This window comes from Trachemys scripta, chromosome 7 (assembly GCF_013100865.1).
Source record: "Trachemys scripta elegans isolate TJP31775 chromosome 7, CAS_Tse_1.0, whole genome shotgun sequence".
NCBI classification, from domain to species: domain Eukaryota; kingdom Metazoa; phylum Chordata; order Testudines; family Emydidae; genus Trachemys; species Trachemys scripta.
Genome location: NC_048304.1, coordinates 78,426,981 through 78,452,351, shown reverse-complemented (window position 1 = coordinate 78,452,351; position 25,371 = coordinate 78,426,981). Strand labels below are relative to the sequence as shown.

At 39.2% G+C, this 25,371-nt stretch overlaps 1 protein-coding gene across 5 annotated transcripts in view; it reads right to left on the bottom strand.

Moving 5' to 3' along the window:
• The window catches only part of CABCOCO1 (ciliary associated calcium binding coiled-coil 1), a 66,246-nt gene that overhangs the window by 24,859 nt on the left and 16,016 nt on the right, over positions 1 to 25,371 (bottom strand). For all 5 annotated transcript variants that reach the window (XM_034777130.1, XM_034777131.1, XM_034777134.1 and 2 more), the window contains 2 exons: positions 21,732 to 21,876; positions 16,811 to 16,883 (listed from right to left, as the gene is read on the bottom strand). In XM_034777130.1, coding sequence (XP_034633021.1) covers positions 16,811 to 16,883; positions 21,732 to 21,876 — 218 coding nt within the window. The remainder of the gene's footprint in view (positions 1 to 16,810; positions 16,884 to 21,731; positions 21,877 to 25,371) is intronic.

The window sequence follows — 25,371 nt, the reverse complement described above, 5'->3', positions numbered from 1 at the left end:
GAGCTTTGCCCCTGCCACCTGTGGCGGCTTGGAGCTGCGGGGAGCCCCAACTGCCCGACGCGACCAGGAGCTGTGGCCCCGCCACCCACGGCAGCCAGGAACTGCGGTAGCTGAGAACTCCGGGGAGGCCCCAGTACCCGTGGGCACGGGGAGCTGTGGGGTCCCCCTGGAGGCAGGATATCCTACAGCTCCCGGCCTACAGGGCTGAATTCACAGAGGTTGCTAGAAGTCACAAATTCCACGAAAAAATCATAGCCTTACCTATAGTCTTTGTTCCTAGATGTATATATTTAGCCATATTAAAATGCATATTTGTTTACTGGAGCCTAGTTTACTAAATGATCCAAATCACTGTATCAGTGACCTGTCCCCTTCATTATTTACCACTCTTCCAAATTTTTGTGCCATCTTCAAACTATCAGTGATGATTTTTTCTTTCTTCGTTGGTAAAAATGTTGAAATAGGGTAGGGTCAAGAACCAATCTCTGCAGGACCCGACTAGAAGTACACATGCTCAATGAGGATTCCCAGTTTAATTACATTTTTGAGACCTATCAGTCAGCCAGTTTTTAATCCATTAAATATGAGCCATGTTAATTTTATTTAAAAAGATGGAGAGAGTGAATACTACCTCAACCAGTTGTATTTACAGAGGAATTACTCTAGGAAGGTTGTAATTACTCATTTGGAATATAGCAGGATGACATTGTGGTTAACACTTACTTTTGTGATTTGTGTCCTTGAGCTAATGATAAGTGTTCAGGACATCAGTTTTATATCTTCTCGAACAGATCCTGCCATGCAATCCCTACCACCACCAAATCACGGCATTGGTTCACTATTTATTTTGTCACCAATCATTTACTACAACACCTGAAGGTTTTTTTTGGAAAGTTTCCAACCAAGCATCAACCCATTTCAATCTTACCTAGCTACGAAATCTGATGAGACCATATCTAAAAAGAGTATAGCCGCTTAGGATTCCAAGATGAGGGGAGAGAGACAAGGATACCAGGCTTCCATCTCTCTGTTCCACCTCTTCTCAATCCCTTGAAGCACCCACCTTCTTTTCTGCTACTAGACTGGTTGTATCTTTTCCCTATCTTGACTGACACCACATGTTCATTTTGCATAGGTTACCAAACAGCTTCAGACTTCAATAACTTTCAATCACTACTCATCTGGGCTTGAACCAGTGACTTGAGGTGAAAGGTTCTAGATCAATATTAATCCCTTGAGTAATCCAGTCCCCTATGCTGGTCCAGTTTTATATACATCTCATGTATTATATAAACACTTATGCAAAACTACTGTTCTCTTTATTTTGTCATGGCACCACATTGCAGTGATAAAAGCTGAATTATAAAAATTGTGTGTGTTAGTGAAATATAAATCAAGCAAATGTTAAACCATTTCATCTATTTCAAAAGTTTTGAAATATTTAGTACAAAGGATTTAAATTGCACTTCTAGCCCGAAGGCTTGGAATGTGGAAGCCTGCCCGATTAATGTAATTAAAAGGACCACTTAGCTAAAAATTCATTAAAAAATTAAATAAATTTGGCCTTATTGTTTGATTCCAACTGGCAGTGTGGTTTGTAGCTAAAAATGTCCGCTGCTTTATACATAACAAATTGTTTTAGCACATCCCTTTTCCCTGCTGTGCATATGATTAAAGGAACAGAGGTTAAACACAGCCATAAAGAATTTGGTGAATTCTATTTTTGTTAACACTGGCATCCAGCTCTCCTGTCTCAGTTTTACAAGACTCTGGAAATATAGTAACTTCACTCTGAAGTTAGTTAAAAAGCCTACTTCTATTGCAAAAGTTATTTAAACATCTCAAAGTTTCCTGCTGTACTAATTTTGCACTGTCCTTGATCCAGTGCACCAATCAGCAGTCCCTCCCAGAATATAAGGAGTGATGGGGGAGGAAAAGAATGAAAACAAGTTGGCAAATGTACACAGACAAATATTTCATTCTGGCACTGTTCTGCTATAGAAAATATTGCAATAGCAGTATACTCCTCCTCCCTTGATCATGGATAATTAAAGCCAGTAAAAATAAGGGGGCAGGGAAAGAAAAAATCAGGGCTAAAATATTTTCAAAGGCATGAAAGTATTTAATTATGGCTCTGTTATTTAAATTTACTTGCCATTACTTGAAATTTACTTTAGTCTATCCAAGAAGAATTTAAATGCTACACATGTATACTAACAAATATAATTTTTACTATAAATTCTACTGCAACCTTCTTTTAATGTTGAAAACTAAACATCACAGTTACCTTAATTTAATGCTGATTTAATAGGGTTACTGTTTACTGAGCACCCCCTCATGGCCAGAGGTCACTTAGCTGCATCCTGCCTCTGTTTCTCCCCCCTTCAGGTTTCCTTAAGAACTGCACAAAGGCTTGTCTCTGGGTTACTATCACACCCGCCAGTGGCTGGCTGAATAACAGAAAAAGAACTTAATCTTCAGGGTCCCACAAGAAAACCCATAACAACCAAAAAGTCAATATTTAGTTCTGGTGTCTTCTTCTGTGCCAGTCTGTTTTCACAGCCCATCCTCCCAGCTCTTCCTAGCACTGGCCTCCAGGCCCAAACCCAGTCAGGGTTTCCCACAACAGCCTCCTGCTCACTGAGCTCCAGCCCCCAAATCCCCTTGGTTGTCAGGGTTTTCCTGTAGGAGCCTCTTCACTCCCCACAGTATCCTACGCTTCCCCGTCTCCATGCGGCTTCCTGATTATATTTATGGGGAAATCGTCTCCTCTCTCCCAGATATGCCTCCTTAGTAATCAGAGCTGGCTGGCCCCAGGCCTCCAAAACTTAAGGGGCAAGCCACTCTGTTACAGCTGGAAATAAACAATATAAATTAATAAAAAAATGTTTGGAATACGAGGTCTTCTTCAGGAATGATCTATAAAGATAAACTACTACACCACTTTCTCCTATCCTGAGCAAAAAGCTGCACTAGCATTTTGAGAGACTATAAACTAGGGATCTTTGCATTCTTGTGAGATCATCCTTGTGTTTAAATTATCTGTACGGATTCTAACATGGGGCCTGATTTTGCTACCTTTACTCACAATGTTAGTACAGTAATTTACTCTGCAAACAGCCACTGACATTGTTGGGGCTACTCATGGATAAGATACTAGTCAACATGAATGATGGTGGCACAGTTGGATCCTTGTTGAATACTCAACAGTTTTCCCAAATAGCTGCAATAGTGGGTGAAATTCATCCCTCCCCATACAAATCCTGTGTAATCTGGGCTTTGTGCAGCATGCTAAACCAGACAAAGGAAGATAGAATTCACGCAACCCACAGACAACCTGTGAGGCTGCAACCCAAACTCTGCACAGCCACTCTTCCTTCCTATGAGGAACAGCATGCAGGGGTTTGGGCCCACTGGGTCTCCAGAAGGCCCTCCAGAGTCTGGTTCCTCCCCCCACCATAAACTCTGTGACCCTTATTGGAGCTGCCTCAGAGACACCCTTAACTGATGCCCAGGAAGTGCAGCAGTCCTTTCCCCCCCTCCACCCAGCACAGTCTTATGTGGGTCCTTTGCACCTGGGTAAATGTCACACCATATGATGTGTTTTGTTAATATTCACACTAATCTATCTGTGCTCACACCCACAACATGTGGGAAGAGTACAGGGGGAATTAGGAAAAAAAAATTCACTTGTCCTGTACAAATTGATCTTGGAGGCACCATCATGGTCAAGCAATTCCTGGGTTTCCAAATTTCATTGTTTATTAGCAAATTGGTGAGAGCAGGTTTTTTAAAAAAATGACCTTTATTAGAAAGTGGGTGGAAAGCAGCTCATTTCACATAGTCTGCTGAACAATTACTCCAAATTCAAAATGGTGACTAAGCAGAGAAAAACCCTATAATCTCATTACTAATTCTCTGAGCAAACCAGTTTCCCCCATTTTATTATATTTGATACGCTATGTCTTAGGGACTGTATTTCTTGTACAATCCTTCTGAAATCTTTTCTCCAAATAAGTTGCATCATTCCAGACTTAAATTTTATTCTGATGTGTTCGTTTCATATGTATTAGTTTATTTAATGTACACTATACTATGAAGGAGAAAAATAATCTACAAAAAGACAAATTCTCATTTTCTCTTGCGCTAGTCAAACACCAAGACTCAGTCTGTCAGACTTCTAAGCTTGTCTAATGTCTGTCATCTGTGTCTTAAATTAATAAAGTTTATCCATGGTGTATGATTTTTCTGTTGCTCTGATATTCAATATATACAATAATTTGTCATTTAAATTCACAGAAAAATATGCTAAAGTAGCTATGTGTTTTCATTGTCAGTTTTAGAGGCTATGAACTTTATGACTGACATCAAAGCCCTGTTTTGTCCCCCAACTCATTACATAGCTCTAGCAATGCTTGGGCTGACCAATTACTTCTAGTACTTTGATTGTGTACCCTTTTTCCTTTATTACTTACCATTTAATTTAGGTTTGATCAGAATAAGGAGAGCCTATTAAATATAGGGCCATAAAAATACCATTAATAATAGTAGGAATTTGAGTTACACCAGCAGAAGCTAGGAAATGCAGAGATAAGACTAAGATTCTGTTTTTAACCTCTCTCATTGGGTTTTGCTATTTCAGGGCATCAATGAAAAGGGGATTATTTTACATTTCAGTAGTAATTCAGATAGTTTTGTTTGCAAGTGCAGCAGAAAAGGACAAAAGGTAAAATCCTTTTGGGAACTATTCTCATGAGTAGTGTGAACAGGATTTGCCTCAGAGCTCCCATTCTCAGAGAGACTGGAATGTAATTATGTTTTTAGAATTCCCACATGAGGGCACTATAGTGCACCTCTGGTAAGAGTTTAAAAAAATAAAAGGCAAAAAAAAAAAAAAAAGAGCAACCTTGCCTCCAGCCATCAGTTCCTTTTAATCTGGGTCAGCAGGGACAATAGTAATACTAAAAAAAAATACATATATATAATTTCCAAAAACAAGAATGGGTCAGAGTAGAACTACATTAAATGCTTCCTTTGAAGTTACATCATTACAGGTAATTTAGCATTTTTCCAAAGGTAAACCTTCAACTAATTCCTAACTCGTGGAGAATACAAAAGCTAGCAAAATTTGTTAGAACAAAGAAGGATCATTAAGGGGCCTGAATGTATAACAGATAAAAATTAAAATGATAAATGGACATCATGAATACTAAAGGAATTCTATGTGAGAAAAAATAAGTGAGAGTATTCGGCAGATATTCAAAGAACTATAAGAAGAATTAAGAAGTTACCCTTTCACCCTAGCTCCCCCTTTTTTTTTAAATGAAACAAGAGGCAAAGCTTAATTAATATGGAGTCTAAGTACATTTTCAATGGTGCACGTCAACATCTCCCAAGCCTGTATCCACAACACGTAAAATGCATTAAATGGCTTAAAGTCTGAGTCTATGAGACACAGTCATGAATTCCAACAGCCCAGTGTCCAAAACTGCTGGAAGTTTTGCCAATCCAAAATTCAGCATAGAATGCTTTCAACATTCTAACAACATTTGGATTATCTTACCTCAATGGAAGTAGAATACTGTGTACTCTATACATCTATTGCTTAAGAATTATGCTATTACCTTATACTATGCAGTTCAAAAAGAAATTCCCATGCTGTATTTGCAACCCGCATTCAAATACACCACTGACCCACTACCATGGTATGCAGCAGGCAGTGCTCTTTGGGCAGAACAGAAAGCCAATGAAACTCTTGACACCTACAGGATATATCTGAAGTGGTGGAAATAGGACACTTGTATATAAATAGCGTAAAAAACGTGGGCCCTAAAATGTGTGTTTTAAAAGTGTCAACATCATCTCCTACGGCATATTTTCTCAGTATTATATGGGGGGCTTAGTGCAGAATCTGCCACAAAAGGTCAGCAGGACTAGCATGAAACACAACACTGAATATTACAGGATAAATGTTACTAGAATTTAAATGGGCACATTCAGGACAGGATGTGGTCCAATCTTTGGCCCAACACCATCCATGGCATGGAACCTCCAGAAGCTGTGCAGGCTATCTAGGCTCTGCAGTCACAAAAAAAGCAGATCTTGAGTGCAAAAGCAGCTTCAAGGAGTCCACATAATGCTTATACAGCCACTCAACACCTCCCCATCCCAGGGTCACAGTAAAAGATTCTATCCATTGATGTATACAAGGGCATCAAGCACTAGGGAATGGTGTAAGGGGAGACATTGAATGACGTTCCAGTGGGTAAGAAGATTCCTACCTAGTGAGTAATAAGTCAGTTGAGGACAGACTGAATAGAATTACTAGGCTGAACTGTATATGCCCACAGTACTATGGGAAACTGAAAAAGGATAAATCAGGAGAATAATCTCTTTGCTACTTTAAGTGTATTCTGACAACACTGGAGTTCAAGGATCCAAGAGCTGTCTTCTTTTCAGCCTGCCTTCAAAGACCCAACTTTCATCTTCCTTTAATCTATTACATGCCACTTTCATGAGTGCGGTAGTTGTGATCACACTACAAGCTCTGAGATTTTGCAAGCAGTCCTGTAAACCTAAGAGAAATGCCCAAAGCCAGAAATTAGGCAGGTTTGCTGACAGTTCCGAAATGGACCTCAGCTAAGACCAAGCCAGGCCCAATGGGCTGATATAACTCAACCTCCATGGCAATGGCGGAGAGGTTTGGGGCAAGAATAGAGAGTCCAAAAGCCACAGTTCACTATCACCACCTCCCTGAAAAATCAGTTTTTTCCTCAACAATGACAGAGAATAAGAATCTGGACCCAGTCCTTTCCCTTCCCATCAAAAGAGCTGCTCTTGAGTTACTACAGCTCTAAGGTTGGAATACTTCCCATGTTCTTCTTGGCCACTCACTCTGTTTGGGGATGTGCATAGGGCAGAGAGATCATGTATATGAATTTTTCTCCTTGGGCAGACTGGCAGCTCCCTGTTGTATTAATGGTACAGGTTCCCTCTTCTTTGCACACCAGGTGCACAGTGCATTCAGACGGCCTATCTGGATTTATGTGCCTCGATCTTTTGATATATGGGGCCTGTGACTGAGCACTATTGGTGAAAGTCCCTCTCATACAGACAGTCCATACAAAAATTATGCACTATTTATGACCCATTTTTAAACCATTTAGTTTAAATGGTTAAGTGGGACTCAAATGGTGTATAAACAACATTGCACAGGTACATTTTGGCAGGTTGATTAATTTAATTAAACACAGAAAGTGAAATATTTGAAGTTCAAAACTCCAGATAAAGCAGTTGCTTTCTTAATTTTCCATATACATAACTAGACCTTTAAAAAGTCTACATATCTGTAAATTGGTAAAAAATGCAATCCAATACAAAGAATTGCCATTTTCAAGCTTAGCTAAAATATCAATTAAGTTGAAAGAAGCTACCCACTTTTTTCCCTCTAAACAAAATTACATGAAATAATTTGAAAAGTTCACAATTAGAATATCATCAAAAATGCCCTCTGCACAAACAGAATACGTAAATTATAACAAAGATGGAAAAGTCGATCCCTATTCAGAGCTCACTGCCCTATCGATAAAATTCATCTCCCCAGTGAGAGAAAGAATAATGTATCCCTCTAAAGCAACATTTTAAACATGGTTAGGTGAAGTGGATTTGAAATTTGTTCAGGATTCTTGCATTGTAAAAAAAAGTTTCCTTTGTCTTTTTATGTTTTGATTAGTGAGTTTAAAGACTTGCCAACAATCTAGATTGTTAACAGACCACAACTGTTTAACTTTGAAGACTCTTACTTTTAAGATAAATTTTATATATCACACACACACTCATATTTATTATCTTTTTATTGAAATTTAAACTATTTTCATTGCTAAGGTTTATGTATAAATACAAGTTACTGCACATATCAACTGAACACACCATACAAAATTCAAGTATGACAACTATTTAAATCATGTTATGAGTTTTGATGAGGTTACAAACAAGATATATATATCAATTAAATGCTTAAAAATTGTAGATCCAATGTTAGGTAGAGATATTCTCCATTGTAACATATGACCACATATAACCACATATAAATATTAAGGTGAAATTTAGAGGACACATTGAACTTTCTGGAGCATTTTAAGAGTTTTTGCTACCCTATCTTTATTACTGAGATCTTATTATTATTGTAAATATGAAGAATCTGTTAACTCTTCTTCATAGCTAAATGGATAAAGGTTGTTAGAGATGAAAATATATGCACAGGCTAAAAACCATTTATCGTTAAAAAACAATATTGTCTTAGTGAAGAAGGTCTCTATTCGCAACAAACTCACGATGAGATTTCAAGATGGCTGTGTAAACATGTCATATGGATATTCACATGTGAAGATGCATTTGCATGAGTAACCACAACACTTTCCTGTTCCAGAAATATTTTTGTGAACACAATTTTTGTTGCACAAATTCACATGAAAAGCAAGTAAATGGGAGTCACAAAAGCTGCTACACAAATTCATGACTTCCATTAAAACAAATGTTCATGAATCTTTGTGTGCAATAATTGCCTAGGTATAATTACCAATTAGCAACAACTGTGGTGGTGATATCTGCAATGTGCACACTTGGCCTTGCAGACTGGACTGTAACCACCAAATGATATCACACTGGATGCCAAATAGCAAGCAGATGGTATCAACTGTCAATCACTAAACAACTTGGGCTGAATTTAAACTGGTGACCTAAATGTGAACGACTATATCCCCCTGAACAATTTGTTCATCCATGCTGTCCTTGCTGAGGCATTTTAACTAAATACTGATGTCAGTCTAGATTCAAATAAGATGTTTCTTGACAGATTCCTCACCATTTCCAATTTTACTTTTTTATTTTTTTAAGAGCTGGTTGGAAAAATTTTGACAAAACATTTTTGTCAGAATTTGCTGATTCATCCAAAGTGAAATGTTTCACAGAAATGGTTCTATTTTCATGACATTCTGTTCGAAACCAGGCAGATTTTGAAACCTGTCTGGTTGCCTCATAGCTCATCTGCTTGCCTCTTCAGCAGGCAGGCTAGTGGGGAGCCAAGAACCTGGAAGCTGCGTTTCCCACCTCTTCCTGAATGGGTCACTGTATTTTGGGGGCATTTTTGTTGTTTTACTTGACTAGTGTATGAAAAATAATTAGTGGGGGGTGGAGCACCTCCGCAAAAGATAATTACTGTCCCCCGCGCAGCTCTATTTAATTATAGAACTAGTCAAAAAAGCCATTAAGAATGCCGAAGGACACAAAGTAACCCATTCAGAAACACTAGAGAAGCAAACAAAATTCATATCCAATCACTTTACCTCGAGCTACTTAGCTTCACCATTGGAAAGGTCTCCTGGTCAATAAAGTACTGCTAAGCTTGTGACGGGCTTACACTAAACTCAACACTACTTCTCTGTCAGTAACTCAATAACTTTTAAATGCCGCATTTGACCAATTCCAAAATTTCAGGGAATATTTTAGGCATCAATGGCCGGAACCCATACTGATTTGGAGAAAAGTTAGAAAACTGGAAGGGTGACAGTGGACACATGAAACTCCTCCTACCTCTTTAACACAGCCATAGCCTCAAGCACCTTTGCAATTATATATAGATCAATTAACCAGTTGATGTCGGCCATTAACACCTTCCAGCATAACACTACCTTTATAACAATCACTGCTTCTCCTTCCAATAGAGGTTAACATGCTGACACATTGAATGATTTCTCTCTCAGACAGAAAAAATAATAATCGGCGGGGGGAGGGAGGGACAGAGAAGAGGAAATGGTAAGAAGGGGAAAAGCAGTGTGTGCACACAGCCCCAGCATGGGGGTGAGGGAGAATGGGAAACCCTAGAATAGGAGGAAGGGGGCACAAAGAACCCTTGGTATGGGAGACAGAGAATGGGGACCACAGTGATGGAGGCGGGGGGAGCACAGAACCCCTGGCGTGGCAGGGAAGGAGGGAATGTGGGGCACACAGTACCTCTGGTGGGGGAGAGATTGGGATATCCTGATATGGGAAGAAGGAGGGAAGGATGGGAAAAAGCGGAATGAGATGCATACAGATCCCCCGCCATGATGGAGGGGGAACACAGAACCTCCTGATGAGGAGAGATTGGAGGAATCTGACAACAGGGAAGGGGGGGCACACAGAGCCCCTACCTGGGAGGGAAGAGGGGTAGAGGCGCACACACAGATCCTGCCATGGAAGGGAATGAAGGGCCTGGGGGAAGGTGGGATGAGTGTATATAAGGAGCTGCTGGTATGGGGGAGAAGAGGAGACCCTGGTATGGGAGACCCTGGATGGGGGGCACACAGAGACCATAGCAGAGAGGTGGTTAGCAGGTTGTAGGGAGTACTTGAAAAACAAGGGGTGGCAAACAGGGTGTCTGTGGTGGAGAATGGAGGAATGCAAGGATACGCAGAACGTACAAGAAGCTCGGCTTACACAAGCTACAAAGTGTGCAACCTCCTAGCTTTAAACAATCATAGTAGTACAGTAAAACTACTGAATGTACTTTCTTCAATTTGCTTTGATGTTTTGGCTGAAGTGATACCTACAAAACAAAGCCAAGTAAAAGACATTAACATTTAAAGAAAGACAGCAAGCTTTGAAAAGTGTGCATTTAACTAGCTAATCACTGTGCCGCTAACTGTGAACCTAAGGGCAGGTCAACGCTGTCTGGTAGGTTCAGACTACGGAGGTGCGAATAACAGTGTGCTTCCAAGTGCTGTGCTGTAACTCCCCTGTGTGGATGCTGCGGGTGAAACTTAAAGGTTCCTACTGCACATTGATGTAGTCCTGTTTGAAGGGGACTACGTTAATGCAAACTAGGAACCTTTTCATTCATGCCCACAGCATCCATGCACGGGAGTTACAGTGCAGCACTTTGGTGTGCACTGCTATTCAAACTCCAGGACTCCAAACTGTGGGGCAGTGCAGACAGGTCCTATATGCTTAAGGAAATTTTCTAATATACATGTTTAGTGTGTAAATGTGTGCAAATGTTCAGTTCAAAATGTCAGAATTCATTAATCAAAACCATTTCTCACCCCAATCAAGGGCACTAGTTCTATGATGATTATGTCAATATCAAGTTTCAAACTTCAGCTCTTTTAGAGTAGCCTTGTCTAAAAGAGTTGTAGTAGAAGTTTTTACAATATAAAAGGCATATTCCCCTTCCCTGCACTCAAACATAGAAAAGATACTGTTCAAACTTTTTTTTTTTTTTTTAAATCACATTTGGGTAGAGAGCAACCTTAGATAAATTCAGCCCCAAAAGCTTAATTTTTCTGAAAGCTAGGAGCACACAGAAAAAGGACATTATAATGGAAATTGTTCTGAAACTCTAACTGTACTGGGTGATATCTAGCAACTGCTATAATATTGAATGTTCACTGCCATTAAATTTAATCTTAAATATTGTTATTGCAACCTGACCCACTATGACATCTTTAAAGAAAATGATATCGTATAGTACTACTTCAAGAAGTGAAATTTAGCTAGTCTTCGGGACCATAAAATAGCAGATTACTCCATCATGCTGGCTAGAGCAACTAGGAATAAAACTAGATTTACCAACCACATTATTTTTGTTAGGAAATGTTTCAAAGCAGACATCATCCCAAAAGACTTTAGACTCATTCCATCCAAATATACACTACGGAGAGCAACAACATGTACTGTGTAAAGTACAATTTGTAAACGTTGTGGAAAAATATTACAAGACATGCTGTAATATATCATCCTATCGAAGTAAAATAAATTAACTGAAGACAGAAATAGAAAATAATAAAAACTTCTATGCAATTCATGTATTAACAATTTAAATCTTTATGAGATCTGACATGTGTTAATGGGAACTACTCCACTCAATCCCTGTATATCAAGATTTAGTCTGGTACCCCACTTGCTCTCTCTGAATTTGCAGGCTAATATAAGTACATTAAATCACAAACCCAGATAGCGAAATCTCTGGACTTGGTATGGGGAAAACAACACCTTAACGAAAATCTTGAAGTTAAAGGAGGTAGGTTAGTGTAAGTTTTGTATTTGCACACCTAGGCTCTGATACTGCAATGAGCTCTGTAGAGCACAACAATCTGCCCCATAAGTTCTTACTGCAGAATTGGGAAACTACTTCGTAAATAATTTATTTAGCAATTGCATGTACAAATCCGGTATCTGCATGACCAAATGTAATTTTGTATATACAATTGTACATACAAATTAAACTCATATTTACATGCCAAAAACTTTTAAATATCAAGTCCAGAAAATTCATAGTGCTGCCATTTTAACATTGTGTTCATTGACATCAATGGAGCTATGCTGATTTGCCTCAGACAAGGATCTGACCCATTTTCTTATTAGAGCCTCTTTCTATACCCAAAGGGGGAAGCTACCATACAACAAGAACACTGTTTATAAGGGGAACATCCATATACTGGTTAAAAACAAAAACTGAAGGCATTTACACAATTATCCTGTAAATTTATACCCCTCTGTAATTCTTATAGTGTCATGTTTATCAAAAAACATACATGAATATCCTATTTTTCAGTCTTTGTAGAACTGGAGCGAAGGAGAAGTAATGGGGTTGACAATTGGACAGGCAAGTCTAAAGTCACCAAACTTGGTTATATGCATGCTGTGTGTTTTATTACCTCACCAGACATACCATTCATCTCTCTTTCAGTTTTGACCTTTTATTCCTAATCAACATAAGCACCTAAGCCAATATTATTCAAAATACTTTAGCTGAAGTGAAAATATAGAACAAAAACATATTATGATCAGTGTTTTTTAAATAAACCACCAAATGCAGTCTGCCCTTTAAAGAGTTAAAGTGTTGGTTCTATTATGCTTTTTTCATAAAACTACAGTATATTATAATATTAGTTGGACCATGCGGGACCACTAATTATGAGTTGTATTTATGTAACTGAAATTATGTTAATTGGCATGACCAGTGATAATGTATGAATAATTTAACCTCCTTGATTCATTTTCCATTTCTAGCCTGATTGGTTCTACACAAGAAGTAACATGGTCACTTAGCAATAACTGCAGTGAAAGATCAGAAATGAAATCTGACTGAGAATACTGTACAATTGTTTGCATTAGAGAAAAATAAACTTTAGTACTTATATAATCCATTGCTCAAAGTTTCTTCTGGGAATTACATGGTCCAATTTCCCTAAAGGATCTCTGTTATAAAATTCTCTCAGTTCTGACTTGTTGTAATGATGTCTCTTTTGAGGAAGCATGTGTTGGGATTAGAACTCTAGACTTTTAGTCAGGCGATATGGGTACTGTTCCCAACTCTGACATGGTGTGTAACCTGAAGCAAGTCACTTATCTGATTTATTTCAGTTTCTACATTTGTAAAATGGAGATAACGGTAACTGTCAAGGCTGGATCCCCACTTTGAACTTTAGGGTACAAATGTAGGGGCCTGCATGAAAACTTCTAAGCTTAACTACCAGCTTAGCTCTGGTTCGGCTGCCACCATTTCAATGGATTCCATTCCTGGGAAACCTTGAAAAACCTTCACCAAATCCCTGGTGAAAACAGATCCAACCCCCCTGGGATCTACAACCAGGAGAAATTAACCATCCCCCCTCCTTCCTCCACCAACTCCTGGTGAATCAAGATCCAAACCCCTTGGATCTTAAAACAAGGAAAAATCAATCAGGTTCTTAAAAAGAAGGCTTTTAATTAAAGAAAAAGGTAAAAATCATCTCTGTAAAATCAGTATGGAAATTAACCTTACAGGGTAATCAAACTTAAAGAGCTCAGAGGACTCCCCTCTAGTCTCAGGTTCAAAGTACAGCAAACAAAGAAACACTCTAGTAAAAGGTACATTTACAAGTTGAGAAAACAAAGGAAAACTAACACGCCTTGCCTGGCTATTTACTTACAAGTTTGAAATAGGAGAGACTTGTTTAGAAAGATGTGGAGAACCTGGATTGATGTCTGGTCCCTCTCAGTTCCGAGAACGAACACACTCCCAAACAAAGAACACAAACAACAGCCTTCCCCCCCCCCCAAGATTTGAAAGTATCTTGTCCCCTTATTGGTCCTTTAGGTCAGATGCCAGCCAGGTTACCTGAGCTTCTTAACCCTTTACAGGGAAAAGGATTTTGGAGTCTCTGGCCAGGAGGGGTTTTATAGTACTGTACACAGGACAGCTGTTACCCTTCCCTTTATAGTTATGACAGTAACTAATCCATATCCCCAGAGCCATGTCATGGTTATGAGCATTGTGCACACCATCACCATTCAGAACCTTGCAGTAGCTATAAGGACAGAACCTAGATCCTCTAGCTCCAAAAGAAGAGACCCTTCCCACTTGAGCTAAAAGAGGATTTCCATCAGCTGCTAGCAGCAGAGGGCTTATAAAACAAAACCGAGACCACCTGATTCTATCCAATTGAGGCTAGTGGTGCATATGTTTTAGTGATTCCCCCATTTTGGAGAGAACACTTATGTGGATGGGAGAGCTTTAGACCGCTTGCCCTTTTCCGCATCTGTCACAACTGTTCAGTAAGGAAATTGTTTTAGCCCCAAATACCAAACTCAAGCTCAGACTGGATACTAAAAAGAGATCTAGGGCAGATATCGGTATTAGCATTGCTGGAAACAGAGCTCATTACTGAGCACGGGTATGGGGCATCTCCACCAGGAGGGCTTGTACTCCTTCTATGGGGGATGAGCTTTGAGTTGGGCTCTTGTTGTTAGAGGTACCACAGCCCAATAGGCTTGAAGCATGACTGTGCCTGTAGGCAATATTAATGGAGGCAGACAGACTACTTGGTTGTTTAAGGGACATGGGGACTAGGTAATGCTTTGCTTTCCAGATAAAATCTGGAAATAAAATCATGTTGAAAGCAGAGACCTTCGGTCATATAATGGGCCTGATTCCCATCACAGGACATGTGCTCGCAAATACTTAGATATTTGCATTTAGAAAAAATTACTTTATTGAATAGCTGGAAAGCTTTAAACTATAACTTATTAGAGTAAGTGCAAGAAAACAAAGAAAACAATATATAACTGTCAATATTTATTAAGCACTGAAGTGTGGTCGGAGCTGTACAATACAAAGAGGATCACATAAGTGCTGCCACAGGGCCTTACAGTCTAAAAGAGACAGACAGGCAGGCACATAATATACCAGATGATCGGAGGAAGTTCCAAGTTCAAAACTGGTACAAATTTTTGTTGTGGTGAAATTTTTGTAAATTAGATTTGTTGCTATGGAGGATCATCACTGGAATGTTTCACACCATAAGTTTATTTTAAGGAGGGATTTGAATGTCACAGGATAATTGTGTCCTGATGCTAGATAAATGCCAAGGCAAATTGGGTGACATTCATTCATGACAGTGTTCTTTTCCAGTGTTTTTATCCCTACTGCACCAAATGATTAATAAGGAAGATGGTGTCATTTTGGCTGGTAGACATTGGTTTAGTTGACATTTATTCACAGTTCCATTACTGAAAAGCTGCATTCTGACTCAGAAAATTGATTTTAGCCATTCAGAAATGAGCTTTACATAAAAACAATTTTAAAAGATCTTCAATTAATTTATAATACACTAAAAATGTAATATACCTCATAAATTACAAAATGTATGGGTGAAACGATTTCTTAACTGAAGCTTCACTTTTTAAAAATAATTTTGCCAGTATGCAAGTGTTAGCCAACCATTCACCTGATTAGCTAACACTGAAAAATAAAACAACATTAAGACAGAGGGTGAAATCCTGATTCCATTGAAGTTAACGGGAGTTTTGCCAGTGACTTCAGTGGAGCCAGGATTCAGCTCAGTCAATGTATGATAACATGCCCTGTTGCACTGTTACAGGTAAAATGTAGTATTCTCTAAAATGCTAATGACTGCTTCAAGAAACAAACCTTTCATATGTTTTATTAAGCCAGTCAGAAGAAACATGGAAGAAATTGGATAGTACCATTTGTAAACACAAACTGCCAGCTTCAAGCATAAAGGAAAAATACTGAACATTTTTTTCCCTTTAATTTATTTCCATTAATATTTATAAGCTAAAATTCAACCTTTTTTTAGCAAAACAACTGATTGCCTCCTCTCATAAAATAAAAGCATAAACCCTTTTCAATCTAGTGTGAAACATATCCTCAATTAGTAGAGTCAAGCAGAAATAAACAGATGAACCTGAACATTTGATTAAAGGCTAAATCTTGAGACAATGCATTTTTGATAAATGTGTCCATGCACAATAATAAAAATTAAGATATATGTGACAAAGTTTATCAACACAATTACCTGTTACCTGAGTGTCTTAGAAGTCTTGCATGTCTAATTAAAATGTTCCTATACAATCAATATAATTATCTATTGATAGCTGCCACTAAAAATAATGGGCCTAGGTATACTAGAACTCTGGTCACCATGGAGTTACTGTACGTAACCTTTTGTGATTTGAGTACTGATTTTAAAGTGGAGTCATGCATTATCTAATTAAAATCCTGAAGATTATTATAAATACTGTACATGAAGATATTTTTAACTCAACAGATTTAACATTATAACCAAGAAAACCACATTTTTCTAAACCCATAACTCATTTTGGAGACCTATATCACCATATTTAACTTTTATTCTTTAATCTGCTATTCTGTATTGTTAACACCTGAGCAATTTTGACAAAGTTACTTTGAGCTTTATAAAACAGATGTCACAGGGCTGCATTAAATAATTCTGCTTAATCAGTTCTATTCATATAAATTACTTACCTCATCGCCTATTACAAGTTCTTCCCTGGGATTGTGGAAAAGATATTCATATAGTTTATAGTGTTGAAATAAACTGAAAAAGAAAAGAAAATGTAGCTCCAGCACAACCATAAATCTTTGGAAAGGAAGTATTCTAAACACATTTGTTACCCTAGGAGTTATTCTCTAGGTCAAGGTGATGGATACCTGAGCACTAATAAGAAGAGACACTTGTTAAGCTCTAATTCTAGCTACAAAATGTAAACCATTTCAGGTATTACAAGATTCATATCAGTTATAATAAACTCAGTATGACACTTGAGATATCAGCCCTACCAGTGTGAAACTGAATTTTGGGGCTTAATATTCTGCTCTGAAAAATGACTCAAAAGTTAATTGTTACAAGGGCATAATTTGACCTGCAGGGTCTTTATTATTGGTGATGGTGTGTAGAGTAGATGGGAGTAGAAAATGAAGCCAACTGGACTTTCACTTTGTGTAGAGCACAAATTACTGCCCAGCATCTCAACCTCCCACTCCATTTCCAAGCCAGGAACGAAGAGGTTAGCAAAGATAGTCTCTTAAGGCCATCTTTCAATTGTTAATACCTTAGTTTTCTCTCATTCAGGCTTTAGGCCAAGGCAATGATATTGAGAGAGCATTTGATCTACAGTATCTGCCATTCCATTTACAGTACATTTTGTCTGCAATACTTCAGCTGATTCCTGCCATGTCCTGGTAGTGAGATATACGCCTGTGTTTACACAGGCCTCATAATTTATCTGAAACTAATTCAGATAATTTTGACCTTCAGATGACTCTGACCCTCCCCACCTCCTTTGCCATTTTTGGTAACATTTTAGTGTGGATCATTTGTAAACGCCAAAAGCAGAGGTGAAAGTAAGCCGGTGCGCCATACCAGGGCGGATCGGCTTCCCTGGCAGCAATTTAAAGGGCCTGGGGCCCCCAGCAGCAGCTGGAGCCCAGGGCCCTTTAAATTGCCACCAGAGCCCTGCTGCTGGAGCCCTGGGGAAGAGGTGGCAGGGCTCGGGGGGCAATTTAAAAGGCCCGGGGCGCCTGCCGCAGCTACCGCCCCAGGTCCTTTAAATCATCCCCAGAGCCCTGGGGTAGTGGCAGCGGGGGTCCAGTGGCTATTTAAAGGGTCCGGGGCTCCGGTAGCTACTATTGCTCAGGCCCTTTAAATTGTCCCTGGAGCCTGCCGGAGCCCTGGGGTAGCGGCAGCGGGGGTTAGGCGGCAATTTAAAGGGCCCAGGGCTCGTCCAACGCTACAACCCCAGGCCCTTTAAGATAAACAAGGTATTTAACTTGTTAGTCACATGTCTTTTGGCCGGGCGAAAGTAACTTAAAGGACTTACCGGTACTCCAGAGTCCTAGGGGGGAGGCGGGGAAGATGGGAACTCAACCAGAAGAGGCGTGGCTTCCGCTGGAAGAGGTGGGGCCTTTAAATCCCTGGGGTAGCAGCTGCAGCCGGGGGCTCAGATGGCAATTTAAAGGGCCCGGGGCTCCCACTGCTGCTACCCTCAGGGGCCCTTTAAATTGCCACCTGAGCCCTGCTGCTGGAGCCCTGGGGTGGTAGCGGCGGCGGGGCTCTGGCTGTGATTTAAAGGGCCAGGGGCTCCTGGCTGCTGCTAGTGCAGCGAAGCCCCGGTCCCTTTAAAGCTCTGCCAGAGGCCGGGGCCCCGGGGTAGTGGCGGCAGCTAGGAGCCCCCTCCGATGGTGATTTAAAGTGCCCCAGGCTCCGCTGCGGTAGTGGCAGCTGGAGCCCCAGGCCCTTTAAATGACCCACCGGGGCTCCCAGCCCCGTCTGTAGCTGGTAGCTCGGGGGTTGATTTAAAGGGCCCGGGGCTCCCTGCTGCTGCTACCACCACAGCTCCAGCCCCTTTAAATCCTGATTTAAAGCGCCTGGGAATTTAAAGGCCCCACCTCTTCTGGCGGAAGCCCGCCTCTTCAGGTTGAGTTCCCATTCCCACCACCACCACCAGGACTCTGGAGTACCGGTAAGTCCTTTAAGTTACTTTCACCCCGGCCAAAAGACATGTGACTAATAAGTTAAATACCTTGTTTGTCTTATTAGCCATTAGTTTTAGACCTTTTTATTTTATGTATTTACTGAAAGTGCCCAGAAAGGAGCCAGACTTGACAGTGCTGAACAATCAAATCCTCTCTTTATACTCACAAAATATTTCATGGTTTATTGTAGTGGATTGTGTCTTATGTATATGACATTTTATTTATTAATGATTATGATGATTTTGGAAGTTCTGAATTCATTCCTTAATGGAACTATTTTTAACCTAGCACCCATAATCCTATGTTAAGGACAAAAATTCTCTTTCTTCTAAGAGATATAAATTTAATGTGCTTGTCTTTGTTTCTCTTGTTACGAATGCTGATTTTTTGGGGGGAAGGGGACCAATGCTATTAACAATTGCACACATGATTAATTTTACTCATGTAACTATTTAAAGGATAGGAGCTTTTATGATGTCATGTAAGCAAGTGAAGGTGATTAAGACTGACATATTTTCCTAGATCAACTGTTTCCTGAAAGGAACTGGCAAGAGATAAGTTGATGTGTATTTGCGAAGGGAAACAAAATGAAAAAGAGGATAACAGTCATCTTTCACCAAACCTGAAAGCTGCTGAACAGTTTGTGCCAATATTGCTAAGCATTCGTCCCTATTTCCTTTATACATCTCAGGGGTTCATAACTCAACTGTAAAAATTTGATCTGAACTGAAACATAACATATTCCCTTTGAGGAGAAAAGAGCTACATACCTACAATTTAAAAATTAAACAAGTAAAAGAAAGATATGAAAATACATTAAGTAAAAATGTAACAAAAATTAGTTATTTTTGTGTTTGTATAATTTGAAAATGACTTCAAAGCTTAAATTTACCAATTTATTTTTTATTTATTAAAAAAATATGTAAGCAGCTGAAATAATGGTGTGCTTTAGTGTATGTATATATATTTTGCTCAGCAATTTATGAAGGATTTTTAATATTCATGTTCACCCTTGATTAACACCCAGATTAGTTGTTAGCCGGATTAATATTCCACTGGTAAAGTTATAGGGCATGATCCTACACCCACTGAAGTTAAGATTTCAATGGAAGTAAGACTAGTTCTATGGTCTCGTAGGTCAAAACACTACAAACTACATGGACCTGATCAGTCTAAATACATAGTTACCCAAATGCCATTGTGATCTTTCAATGAAAGAACCTCTGTTCCATGAAAACATATGAAAGTTTTAGAAGGAAAAAAAAGGTAAAAAGTTAAGATGACATTCATAAATACCAAGACATCTTTTATTTTAGGGTTAGATCATGACATTTTGATCTAGTCCAAAGCAAGGGGCAGTTCATTTTTGCACTTTGCCTGGAGTACTCTGGGAGTGAGATTTTCAGAATCCCCCACCTCGTCTCCCCACTGCTCAAGACAGGGAGTGTGCTGCAAAGGTGTATACCTAGTGCAGTGTATGCTCCTCAGTGTGCTGGAGGTATTAGTCTCCACTACCTCTCATCCCTTTTTGCCCACCTGCAAAAGCAGGGGATAAAGTGGCTCTGTGGCGCATGCCACCTGCCATGTGCTGGAAACAAATGGTATGGTATACTGAGTGTCTTACATCCCCTTACTCTCTTGCACTGGTATGCAAGATGAGCCACTATCCGGCCTTTCATTTGTTACATTTAAAAAATACATATTGCTGCTTGTTTGCAGCCACATCTCTTTTTTTGTGCTTACAACAGCAGTAGTTTGCAAGCTGTTGATGGACCTCTTTTGTACAGGCTGCCTAGGAAAAGCAACACACTAATGATTTTTTGAACAGCATTATACATAAAATGCTACTGGATTTCCTAATCCATTCATGAGACCATCCCAACTTGGCTTTGAACATAATCAAATAATTGTCATGTTTGCAGTATTGTTATAGTCATGCTGGTCCCAGGATATTGAGACACAAGATGGGTGAGCAATATTTTGTACTGCTGGTGAGATAGAGAAGCTTTCAAGTTACACAGAGCTCCTCTTAAGGTCATACAGATGAAAGTCACCTGAAGAAGAGCTCTTTGTAGCTCTTTCACCAACAGAAGTTGCTCCAATAAAAGATATTACCTCACCCACCTTGTCTCTCAAATAACGTTAATGATTAGTATTTATTCATTATGGCCATGAGCCAGTACAGTACTTAAGTAAGTACATAACTTTAACCATGTGAGTAATCCCACTGAAATTCAATTGGACTACTCACTGGTTTGAAGTTACATACATGATCTAGTGCTTTGCTGGACTAAGGCCTAAAACTATTCCATTTTTAACTGAATCATTAAGATAACACTCTATCCCTTCCCTCCCCTCTCCATTCCTCACCAAAAAAAAAAAAAAAAATGCCCAGTTGAAGAATAGAGAAACTTCACCATCAAGACCATGAAATAGGATAGAGTGTTAAACTTTGAAGTCGTTGGGTTGTATCATTTGAGGTCAGAAACTTGTTACTTAAGTAAATGGTTTTGGGTTATTGCGGTTTTGTTTTGTTTTTGGAGGGGTGTTAGTGTAATGTTCAGGAGTTTTTGGCAAAGTTTGATCATGTTAAACTAAATAACTCTCTTTTTATTGGCAAATACTTTACAGTGCTGAACTATTAGAACAGGAGTTCTCAAACTGGGGGTCGGGACCCTTCAGGGGGTCGCAAGGTTATTACATGGGGGGGGTCGCGAGCTGTCAATCTCCACCCCAACCCCGCTTTGCCTCCAGCATTTATAACGGTGTTAAATATATTAAAAAGTGTTTTTAATTTATAAGGGGGGGGTCGGACTCAGAGGCTTGCTTTGTGAAAGGGGTCACCAGTACAAAAGTTTGAGAACCCCTGTATTAGAATATAAACATAACTGATATTGGAAAAAAAGAATACCTGATCTTCAAGTAACTGATTATAGCCTTGGCTTGATCAACACTGAAGAAATCCAAGCCACCACCTTTTTCTGAATGAGACTCCCCTATTCCAGCCATTGCTCTCCCAAGTTCTTTTATGTTGTCTTCTAGCGTAATATGTTTGGCTGCAATTCAATCCAGAAGAACAAAAACTAAACATAGATGTGACATATGTTTTCTTGGTACAGTACTGAGAGATTTTTTTAATGTTTGAAAAGTTGCATTTGAAGCCATGTAGAATATTTTTTTAAAAACTGGACAAATTTTATTGCTTATTTCCATTATTCTTATAAATAACAGTAGTCTTAACATTCTTTCACAAAACCATTGATGGTCACTTTGTCCTGTGGGGACAAAAGTAGATGACACACAAACTTCTTAGTTGGTAGCTTATTTATTCAGATATTGTCACCATAATTACATGAACAGAGAATCAGGGACATATTCTATTTCAGGTGCATGGTTTGTACAGTTATGAATCTTTTAAAAATATATATCTGGTACTGCTCATGAACTTGTGATGCTGTCCACTGCAACATGAAGAAGAAATAGAAGAATCAGATGCCACCTGGGGTATTTAGTATTTTTTAAAAATTTTAATCCAGTTACACGGGATTGATTAAATTTGTAAATAAATTAACTTTTTATTAGAATTAAAAGTTTTCATATCAAAAGAGCCAATCTTTCGTAATCATGTAATCAAATTGGGAGGACAGGTTTTCAAAGGCATAAAGGACAGTCAAACAGCCAACTCTCATAAAAAGTCAATGGGAGCTGGGCACCTAACTCCCATTTGTGCTTTCGAAAATCTCCCTCTTAACTGTTTAAGACAGGCCAAATTTGAGATTTTCATGGCTTCCATTTATACTACTTCTTTCTCCTTGGTATCAAAACTTAATGTGCATTCCCTAATGGGAATAAATGTTACAACAAGAAAGTCTTCGGTCAGAGGCGTCAAGTTAAGTCTTTCCAATTGAAATATCTGGTAATATTTGTTTGTTTTGGTTATAGTGGAAAAGGAAGAGATGCAATAATGTGAAAAAGTAAAACTTAGTCCACTAAACTCTGTATAACAAGATATGACTATCCTGGATAAAGACATCTTTCTTTTCAGTTTGGATAGATATTAGTAAAAGATTAGATGCAATTCTCACCACAATGGAAAGAAGATTTGAAAGCACTGGTTGAAGATTAGGATAACAAATGAAAACATGGGGCATTATATATACACTTTCTTTATGCTATTTTAAATTGTTGATGATGTTTAGGATAGGCTGCATATAGAAGACTATGTTTCCTTAATGGAATTGGATAGATAAGCTATTTACTAATATGGGGTTACCTAGTTAATAGAGGATATGAGTATAGAAAAAAAAGTGTTTCATATGACCTGCTCTCCAAAATAATCCTTGCTATGATCAGTTTTGGGGTCTAATTTTCTTCTCACTCATATCAGCATAAATTAGGAGCAACTCTGTTGAGGACATGGATTTTGATGGCTAAAACTGGTGTGACATTATAATTAGGTGCTGAGTGTACTTTCTGAAAAAGTAGTCTGTATTTCCACAACTGTTTTTTCTTAACTGACGACATTACACTAAATTGCCATTACTCTCAGACTACAATTATACCTATCATATTGGGAACCATAGTACCAAAACATCCGCTGTTCTGTCACCATATAAGGTACTTAACTAGACAGTTACTTTATATTTCTACCATTGACTTGAAAAAGTCCTACCAACATGAGACTAAAATTCAAAAGGTTGTGACGATACCGTTGTTTTTATAAACTAGATAGACAGAGGAAAATTTGCAAATGTTTCATAATTTCTTATAGCAGTGACTGAAACTTTGGTTTGATGAGAAAGAGGCTTTAACATTATTATTTGTATGCAATGTGTGTCATCACCAGGACTACTGTGGACTTGAAGATTTTTAGCAATTTACTTGTTCCTTTATGCTATCATGAATCCAGACTTCAAAAGTGGATAAGTACACAACACTGGTGTAATGGCAGGTTTATTTACCATACTACTTTAATTCCCTATGGATCAACTTCTTTGGTTCTTTGTACAGGAAACAAATTTAAAAAAAAAAAGTTACAAGATGCTTATGGTGTTTCAGAAATCAAAACCTTGTAAAGTTCACTTCCCGTGCTGAACACAGAGATATCAGAGAATAACCATGGTGGAAAAAGAGGAGTGTAATCTAGATACGCAAAATGGGGTGTGAACAGGAGAGAAGCCACAGGCAGTGGAAAGACTGAATGATAGAACTGGGAATGCCATCAAATGGGGAGTCCCCTAGAAGTAAAGCAAGAAAGAGTGAAGTTGTGGGGTTACAACAGCACACGAAGAAGGGACAGAAGTCACACCTGAAAGGGAACTGGAGGCCCTGAGCACTCCTGTGAGGTGCTGGGCACCATAAACTCCCACTGACTTCAGTAGCAGTTGAAGGTGATCAGGAATCTGAAGGGATCAAATCTGGGCACCAAATGCTGTCCATGGCCATATGTTCTACAGCCTTCAATCTTCAAGCTAGATTGCAGTCTGAGACTAGCCCTACTTTGAATTAGCACTCTTCCAACTGAGGCACAACTAACAGATCACCAATCCAAAGTAGTATTACTTACTCAGGCCCTGTTTCAGCATTGTATTTAAGCATGTGCTTAACTTTAAGCACTTCCATAAGCCCAACCACATGCAGCAAACCATTTTAGCACAAGATGAACATTAAAGTTATGTCAAAGTGCTCATTGACTTAAATGGGAATTCAGCACACGCTTAAACTTAAACCCACATGCCAATCTCCCTCCTCCAGCATCTCATTCAGTCTTAGGGTTCACCTCTCCACTCACCTCTTTGCCACGGTCTCTTTGTCCAATCAATCTCTCCTCCCACCTCCCTACATTGGTTATCAGTCCCAGTGTCCTTGCACAGTGAGTCCCAGTCTTCCCCCTAGCTTCCAACCCCTGTCTCCTTGCTAACCGGTCTCAATCTCACCCTGCACCCCAACTTCCGGTTCTAGTTTCCCTACCCCTCCAATCAGTCTCCAGTTCCAGGCTCCTCTCCCAGGTCCAGCTCATGTCCCCATTGCATTTGAAAAGGCAGCTTTCTTCTCCATGCTCATTCAAAGGGAGGACGGGGAGGGTCACTGAGATCACAGGAGACAGACTCCTTTGTTCTCAGATGAGGTGTCTGAACCTGGCATAGCTCATAGCAGAAGAGCGACTACAGGGAAAGTCCTGCTCAGCCCCAGGATGGAGCACACTCAGTAGAGACAAAATCTTCAGTGAGCTGCTAAAATCTAAAAAAAAATAAAAATAAAAAATATCTCACTGAGCATGTGTAAAGAGTGATTTTTTCCTCCAAAGTTTATAACTTGGCCAAATTTAGGCAGATTTTCACAAGGACAGAAAAAGAAACATCCCTGATACACAGGCCACCCTCCTCCCTAATTTCAAGTCCCTGCTCCAAAGCATGAGATGTTACATCGCTTAAAAGAGGGAAAAAAAGGTCACCAGGATATTTTAGCATGGGCAAAACAATGTATTCGTCCACATCCTCATTGAAACAGCTGAAGTGTTTCCAAAAAAAATTCAGCCTGAGGCAGAAACC